General features: G+C 39.6%; 1 protein-coding gene across 1 annotated transcript; it reads left to right on the forward strand.

Moving 5' to 3' along the window:
- Positions 1 to 213: 213 nt before the first annotated feature.
- Positions 214 to 1,205, forward strand: LOC129478503 (serine/Arginine-related protein 53). Its single transcript, XM_055270064.2, is given in 4 exon segments — positions 214 to 535; positions 696 to 944; positions 947 to 1,150; positions 1,153 to 1,205. Coding segments are annotated over 4 exon segments (828 nt in total).
- The last annotated feature ends 8,003 nt before the right edge of the window (positions 1,206 to 9,208 follow it).

Raw genomic sequence — 9,208 nt, forward strand, 5'->3', positions numbered from 1 at the left:
CATGTCCCTAGACTATTCATGCTGAAGCCTCTTCTCACTACAAAATGAAAGATAAAATGAAATGATTCTCAGGAAGGTGCTCAGCTTAAACTGAAGCAAGTTCAGTGGATGCCAGTGGCACCCTGATCTGAAGAAACATCTCAGGGTCTGTGGCACTTGCACGTCAAAGGAAGGTATGAGCCCAAAGGTCTGGACCCAGCTTATAGAAATGGGATGCCAGTCATCAAATACTGTAGAAGAAAGCAGAACCGAGAGAGAGAGAGAAAAAAAAAAAAGCACTGTAGACGATCCTCATGGAGGGGTTCTTCAGATAGTAGAATATACAGGTGAAAGAAAGAAGGGAGGAAATCAAGATCCAAGTCAAAATCTTGGTCCGGAGATCTTCAGCCTCGTTCGCATTCTTATGATAGAAGATGCAGGCATCAACCAAGGAGTAGCTCTCATGGCTCTAGAAGGAAACTAACTCGAAGTCGTTCAAGGGATCGAAAGAAATCCTATGGAGTTAAGAGGTCTAGGTCAAAAAGCAGAATAAGAAGATCTAGGTCAAGGCCTTGTCCACGTTCTCACAGTCGGAGCAGTGAAAAGTCCAGCCACAGAAGAATGCATAGTTGGTCTCGGGATAAAGAACAACATAAAGGCAGAGATAAAGAGAAAAGGGGAAGGATTAAGGGAAGGATTACATAACATCAAACATGGGGAATCTGGAAACATCAAAGCTGGATTAAACCATCTGCCACCGGCTGAAGAGGCCAAAGCCAGAATACAGCTGGTTCTTGAAGCTGCTGCAAAAGCTGATGAAGCATTGAAAGCCAAAGAAAGAAATGAGGAAGAAGCAAAGAGAAGAAAGGAGGAAGATCAAGCCACCCTGGTAGAACAAGTGAAAAAAGTAAAAGAAATGGAAGCTGTTGAAAGTGATTCCTTTGTTCAGCAGACATTCAGATCAATTAAGAAGTCAAAAAGTTAGTGGAATCTAGTGAAGTGAAACATGCAACTTCGACATCAGGACCAACATTAGCAGGTGTTGATCCACCCAGTACTGAAAACGAAATACAACTGAGCAGCATCCCTACTTCTATCAAATACCAAGATGACAATTCCCTGGCCCATCCAAATTTATTTATAAAGAAAGCTGGTGCTTAGCAAAAATGATTCAGAGGCTAATTGCTCTCTGACAAGAAAGACTAATGGGCAGTCCTGTGGCCTAAGTAATATACATATGGTTGGATTGGATGGCCAGCAGAAACATTGGAAATGTAGGTTTTTAAATACCAATATTAACTTTTTGCCCTTAAAAAGAATTCAGCTGATTATATAAAAAGGTAATCTCATTTCATTCTTCTTTCATGTAGGCTTGACTATTTGTTGATTTGAATTAACATGCTTGTTTTTAAGCTGTATATTTTAAACTGTAATATTGTGAAAATTAAAACATAAAATTTAAGAATTCATGAAAATGTTACACTGTTAATAAAGCTAATCATAGATTTTTTAAAAAGATTATCTGGGTGTGGCACGTGCAGTAGACTGCAGTTTCCAGAGCCCTTGCTTTTCAGGGGAACCCAACCCAATATGCTCAGCATCAGCACATATTCTTTTTCTCAGCTCTTGAAGGCTAGTTATTTAATGTTGTTTGATTTGTGATAAATTAACTCACCTTTTCACCCCGGAGAGAAAGCTTGTCCTAATAAAATGCTTACTTAGTGTCTCATAGTCTCTGCCATTTTAAGGGATCTCATAGTATTTCATATTCTCTCTCTCTCTCTCTCTCTCTATATATATATATGTGTGTGTGTGTGTGTGTATTTAATTTTGACAAATTAAAAATTATAGGGAGATACAGAGAATAAAGATACAGAGAATAATGTCATAAATACTTTTGTACTTATTACACAGAAAAACAAATGTAGACATTTTATTTCAGACACATTTATCAAAGAACATAAAAACATTGGAGAGAACGTTGAAATCTCTATTTTTAATTTTCTAAGCCTCATTCCCCTACATCAATCCCCAGAAGCTGCCACTACTCTGAATTTGATTTTTTTAGCCTTATTTTGTTTGCAAAATATTATTTTGCACGGTTTAATATTTATACCGTTAATTCAATTAAAATTTACTTTAAAATTTACATAAATGGTATCACACCTTATGTTTCATTCTGAAACATTTTTATCCGTTTTATTTCTGTAAAATGTATGCATGTTGATACATATGGTTCTGGATCATTTCTCTTATTTACTGTAATATTCTACTATATGACTGTAATTTATTCATCTGTTTCTTCTTTTAGACATTTTTGGATGTCCCTGGGGCTTTTCCCTCTTATGAATAGCACTGCTGCTATGAACACATTTTTGTACACATCTTTTGGTACACATGTGCAAGTCTTTTTTCAGGTGTTCTCTTGGTCATAAGGAAAGGATGTTTCTAACTCCTGTATAAGTTGCCAAACTACTCTTCTGAGTGGTTCTTCCACTAGCAAAATGAGAATTTCTGCCTTTTCATATTCCAGTCATCATTTGATATACTAAATTCCTTTAAAATACTTTGCTAGTCTTATGAGTTTGAATGGATCTCCTTTTGTTTCATTTTGTATTTCCCCAATTATTAGTGAGGTTTAGTGTCTATTCAATTATTGAGCCATGAGTTTTCTTCTTTTAAGATTAAAATGTCTGTTTTGTCCGTTGGACTGCTTTTGTCCAAGTGATGTGTAAGAATTCTTCAGATCTTTTTATACCAAGCTTTTGCTTATTGTTGATGTTCCAGATCTATTTCCCGATATTGTGTCCAGAGTTGGTTCCTTTCGGTGGGTTCGTGATCTCACTGACTTCAAGAATGAAGCCGCAGACCTTAGTGGTGAGTGTTACAACTCTTAAAGGTGGCACTGACCCAAAGAGAGAGCAGCAGCAAAATTTATTGTGAAGAGCAAAAGAACAAACAGTCCAGAGTGTGGAAGGGGACCCGATTGCAGCTGCTGGCTGGGGTGGCCAGCTTTTATTCTCTTATTTTCCACACCCATGTCCTGCTGATTGATTGGTCCATTTTACGGGGTGATGATTGGTCCATTTTACAGGGTGATGATTGGTCCATTTTACAAACCTCTAGCTAGCTACAGAGCACTGATCGGTGCGTTTTTACAGAGCACTGATTGGTGCATTTTACAAACTTCTAGCTAGCTACAGAAAAGTTCTCCAAGTCCCCACTCAACCCAGGAAGTCCTGCTCACTTCATCTCTCAATATGTCTCCTATATTTAGTTTGTCTAGCGTGTCCTCTGTAGTACTCAATTTTTTAACTGTGATTAAGTCAAATGTATCAATTTTTAGTTTATCAGCTAATTAATTTTCATGTAGTCAGATTTTCTCATGAGTTAATCAGTCATTTTAAAGAATCATCTTTCATTTTGGTTTGTCTGCTTGGTTTGTTGGTTTCTCTTTCTTTGATTTCTGTTCTTATATTTACTAATCCTTTCCTCTCCTTATTTCAGCAGACTCTATTTTTATTTTCTAGCTTTGACTACTACCTTCATCTTAGTCTTTCAACAAATTCATTTTAATTCACTTTGTCTGCATTTTTCATATTTTGAAGTATACAGTACTTTTAGTGACAACAGTTCTAGAGATTTTCCTTCTTAAACCATGGTACACTTAAAATTTTTAAGTTTAAATAAAATAATTTATATACATACTAGAAAAGGAAAACGGAAGTTATCTTCCATTTCTCCTGTCCCTCTGTTCCCTCCCCAGATGAGGGCAACCAGATTATTAGAGCACCAACTTGGGTTACTTAAACTTTATGTTATGTAAGATGAGAAAAATTGGTGTTTATTTGAAATGATACATATTATTTACTTTTCTGTAACATAAATGCTATCATTTAAACAAAATGAAATGATGAATTTATTATTTAAACAAAAACAATAGAACTAGTTAACAGTGGCAATTAGTAGGCCTGATTAAACAAAAAGTATGTGTGAGGAAAATGTAACAATATTTTCATAATTTTTTAATTCTCTGACATCAACTTATTTTACTCTTTATTACATTTAATAAATTTTGTAGGTCATATAATTGTGTATTCTCAAGATACATGTGAATGTTTTAACAAGGAGAATGTACAATAGGACTAACTAAAGAGAGATTACCTATATTTAGTTGAAAACAACAATGACATCTTTTTTCTGTACCATGAGACAATGGGATATTTTTACTCTTTCTGTTTCATTTTTCTTAATACTTCCCTGGACTGCTGTACTCTTAAGTTACATCAGTCACCTCACTTGCTCATCACTCAATGCCCCATCGCAGGGAACCCCAAGTCGTGGGTGCCAACATCAGTGGGCAGTGGCCATGGTAGCAGGGGATCTATGCTGTACTCAGCCCCTATTTTTTAGGATGCCCTATGGGTTTTGTACTTTTCCCTCAACTTTCCTCACCCATCATGAAAAACTGAGACGTCTTGTATCCTAGGACTGAGGATTTTTCCGGAGTGTGGGACTGACCATCCTGAGCGAGCCTGGACACCTGGCCACCCCAGCAAAGTAGTAATTTTAGCTCTCTTAGCTGGTTCTCTTGGTCTTAGTCTCCATATTGCTAAATAACATACTTATATTGCTATTTCTTGATTATTCCATCTCAGATATCATTTACTGTGTTTTAGTATGAAAATGAGGATTTGACTTTCTTTCCAAATCCTTTTTTCTTAGCTCCAGTGTACTTCTTTTTGTTGCTTTACACATTCACTTTTTTTGGAGAAAACCATGCAGTGGCTTCCCAAGAAGTGTTGCATGCGAGGGGAGTTTTTTAAAAAAATAAGTGTCTGTGCATCGACCCCCACCCCCCACCCCATTGTTTCCCATCTGGAAAAAGCACACAGAATTGTTTCCAGATAACTCTAAAACAATGGCTTTACAAAGAAAAAGAGTCTTATCCCAAAAACACACTCTTTTCACTTATCCCCAAAGGAGACTAACCATAAAAAGTTTTCAAAACTGAATCAAGATGTCAACACCTTCATTTTTAAGAAGGACTCTAAGGTACCTATGCTGCCAAAATGCCTGCACCATCCTCTCGCTCCATTTCCACATTTACAGGGGCTTTGCTGCATTCTTAGGACAAGATCTTTTCAAGGCAACTCTTATTAAAATGTGTTAGCTATTTCCTTATAGAGCATCAAGATAAGAAAGGCTGATAATATTATTAACCATGCCCCTGCTTTGATGTGGTTATGGGAAATTGAGCAGCTCAGCTTTCCTCGTCACTGGCACTAGCCTTTCACACCAGGATTTCCTGCAGTTTAAGGGTGAGAGACTGGCTTGGGGAATGGCGATGTCTTACAGCAAGCCTCACTTGCTTTTTTACAGGTGGTTCCTACAGACTACTCAATTTTGTCCAAAATTTAATGCTCACCTTTCTTTACAGCGCCATCTGCTGCTGCCTCTGACTACTGCATTTTCCCCCGTTTGCTTAGTCCACACCGTGTGGTAAAAGATGGGAAAGAGAAAGCCATCCTCTCATTAAAGTAATTGGTTTGGCATATACTAAGCATCAGGCACTTTTTTTTTCAGACACTACAGAAATATATCGACACAGGCAAAATGTTGTATTTTCTGTACCCTATAGTGTCACTTAATAATAGATACATTAGGCTGGGCACGGTGGTTCACGCCTATAATCCCAACACTTTGGGAGGCCGAGGTGGGTAGATCACCTGAGGTCAGGGGTTCAAGACCAGCCTGGCCAACATGGCTAAACCCCGTCTGTATTAAAAATACAAAAATTAGCTGGGCATGGTGGCTCATACCTGTAATCCTAGCTACTCAGGAGGCTGAGGCAGAAGAATCACTTGAACCCGGGAGGCAGAGGTTGCAGTGAGCCGAGATTACGCCACTGCACTCCAGCCGGAGATAGAACGAAACTCTGTCTGAAAAATAAATAAATAAAATGATAGGTACAATAAGTAACATCGCGGAGTGATATCAAAGAAAAATTTAACAGATAAAATGCAAAGAGACTGATGGGGTGCTGTTTTATACAGGGTGGTCATGAAAGACCTTTCTGCTAGCTATTTCTGAATGTAGTGTAGGCATTGAGCCATGTAGATGTCTGGGAGAAAATTTTCAGGCCTAGGATCAGCAAATGTGGAGATCTAGGAGGATCATTCAGCAGAGGGAACAGCAAATACAAAGGTCCTGAAGTAGAAGCACCTGGGGCATTTTCCAGGCTGTGGGAGGAGGTGGTGCCCGAAAGCAGATTGAAGGAGTGAGGCGTTGCTGATGGGGGCTGAAGTGGACGCCATGACCAGGTCATGGAACATTATGTTGGCCATAGTGAGGACCCCGAATTTTTCTAAGTATGATGGGAAGCTACTGGGAAGTTTTGAGCAGAAGAGTATCACAATCACATTCAGATTTTGAAAGAATTGCTCTGTTATGCAAATAGCCAAGAGCAGAAGAATAGACAATGATGCCATCCTGAGTGCTGGCAATGGAGGTGAAGGGAAGAGATTCTGGGTTTTGGATATATGTGAAGAGAACGCTGAAAGGATTTGGGAGCAGGTTAAATATTAGTATGAAACAAACACAGATGTCAATAATGATGCAGAGTTTTGGCCTGAGCAGTAGCATGAATGGCGGTGCCACTTTCTGAGACTGAGAATCCTGCTGGAAAGCAGGTTTGGGGACAAGAACAAGAGTCTGGTTTTGGATGTCGATTTACTTTTGCATTTCGAACCAACATTGCATTCTAGGGATAAATCCCACTTGGTCATGACGTGTAATCCTTTTAATGTGCTGTTGAATTCAGTTTGCTGGTATTTTGTTGATGATTTTTGCATCAATACTCATTAAAGATATTGGTCTGCAGTTTTCTTGTAGTATCTTTGGCTTTGGTATAAGGGTAGTGCTGTACTCATAAAATGAGTTTGGGAGTGTTCTCTCCCTCTTTAATTTTTTGAAAGAGTTTTAGGAAGATTGGTATTAATTCTTCCTTAAATATTTGGTAGAATTCTCCAGTGAAGTCACCTGGTCCTGGGCTTTTCTTTGTTGAGAGGTTTTTGATTATTAATTCAATCTCCTTACTAGTTTTAGGTCTCTTTAGATTTTCTATTTCTTTATGATTCAGACTTGGTAGATTGCGTGCACCATTCTTGCTGCACCTGCCCCCAGAACATAAGCTCCACTTGGAATAGGCACTGACTCTGCTGAGGGTTGGGATGAAAATGTCTTTAATTGTGCCTTACCTGCTTCATATAAATAAACTTGTTAATGGGCCAGTAGAAGGCCAGGATTTCTATGCTGGGTTTTTCTGTTTCTTTCCCTGCCCCCCTCTCTCTGTTGTCTCCATCCTACTTTAGCCCTGCCTGAATACACACATTGCTTTCTAGGATTTACTTGTAAACTGCTAATATTATGCCACCCGCAATAAACCAATGCTGAAACAAAAGCAGCGTATATAAAAAACAAATTAATAAATTGTCTGATGTGCCCTAACTTCCAAACCATGAAAAGTAAAGATGCAGCTAAATAACATCAATGCTGCCGGGCACTGAGCAAGGAAAGGTGTTCACGCAAGCTAAATACAAGGCCATCCTCATAAAGTGAAGTTTGAACTACCCTGAAATATCATCTCTAACTATATAGACACTGGATTTAGGAATATCCAGGTAGGATCAAGGGGTATAAATCATGTGTAGGAGAAACAATGGTTAGGCCTAAAATAAGATTGTCACTCAGAAGCTGAAGTCACAACACACATTTGCATCTTGTCAGAATGATCAACACCAGTGAAAGGGAAATGGTCTGGGAGTACTTTAGGCAAAGGGGCCCACAAGTTGCAGTATGGATTTTTCAGTGTTTCAGCCACGTGCACAGTGGCCAACTTGAGGTCTACGTATGGGAGTGACGGCCACATCAGCCATAATAGGACACAGCTCTCGGCTTCCAATTCATAGATGCTTCTTGAGGCTGCCATCTGGGAAGATGCCTTTAATGTGTCTCATGCACCCCTCTCCTCCACCGCAGCACAGCCTCCTAGGAATAACGGACTTCCCATATTGAGGGCAGAGAATGTGCAACACAGCAGAACTGTGCTTCTGGTCAGCTATTCACTCTGAATTTAAAAAATTAGGACCAGGCGTGGTGGCTCATACCTGTAATCCCAGCACTTTGGAAGGCCAACATAGGTGGATCACCTGAGGTCAGGAGTTCAAGACCAGCCTGACCAATATGGTGAAACCCTATCTCAACTAAAAATACAAAAATTATCCAGACGTGTTGGCAGGTGCCTGTAGTCCCAGCTACTCAGGAGGCTGAGACAGGAAAATCGCTTGAACTCAGGAGGTGGAGATTGCAGTGAGCCAAGATCATGCCACTGCATTCCAGCCTGGGTGACAGAGCGAGACTCCATTGCAAAAAAAAAAAAATTTGTGTTTGGGGTCTCTTGAGAGTTTGGTTAACTTGAATTTATAGCTATGGATCTATGGAAAATAACTGTGGACACCAGGCAGTAGAGACCTCGCTAAGGTGGCAATGCTGGGAGAAAGCTCCCTGGCCAGCAGGCATCTTCCCTGACATCACAGTGAGGTCAAAGCTTCAACACTGATGCTTGTTCAAAATGGACTGGCGAGTCTGGGATCAGCCCACCAGCAACACACCAAAGGCCTACTCTGCATGTCGTTTTCCACTGGAAAACATTTTCTCCAAAGAGAAAATTCCTTGGATGTTTTTGTCTCATCTTTATATAAAACTTTTTCTCAATCAAACAACAGACATTTCATGAAAGTCTCAGCACTTCCTTTTTTTTTTTTTTTTTTTGAGACAGAGTCTCGCTCTGTTGTCCAGGCTGGAGTGCAGTGGCATGATCTCGGCTCACTGCAACTTCCACCTCCTGGGTTCAAGAAATTCTCCTTCCTCAGCCTCCCGAGTAGCTGGGATACAGACGTGCGCCACCATGCCTGGCTAATTTTTTGTATTTTTAGTACACACAGGGTTTCACCATGCTGACTAGGCTAGTCTCGAACTCCTGACTTCATGATCCACTCGCCTTGGCCTCCCAAAGTGCTGGGATTACAGGCGTGAGCCAACGTGCCTGGCAGAAAGTCTCAGTACTTTCAACAAGAAAAAAAATGTAGTTTAATTTTGGCCACAAAATTTCTTTTTTGACCCAAAGTTACACAACATGAAAGTTCTGCCAGACATTTTGGGTTGGGCC

This window comes from Symphalangus syndactylus, chromosome 3, assembly GCF_028878055.3.
Source record: "Symphalangus syndactylus isolate Jambi chromosome 3, NHGRI_mSymSyn1-v2.1_pri, whole genome shotgun sequence".
Lineage (NCBI taxonomy): Eukaryota > Metazoa > Chordata > Mammalia > Primates > Hylobatidae > Symphalangus > Symphalangus syndactylus.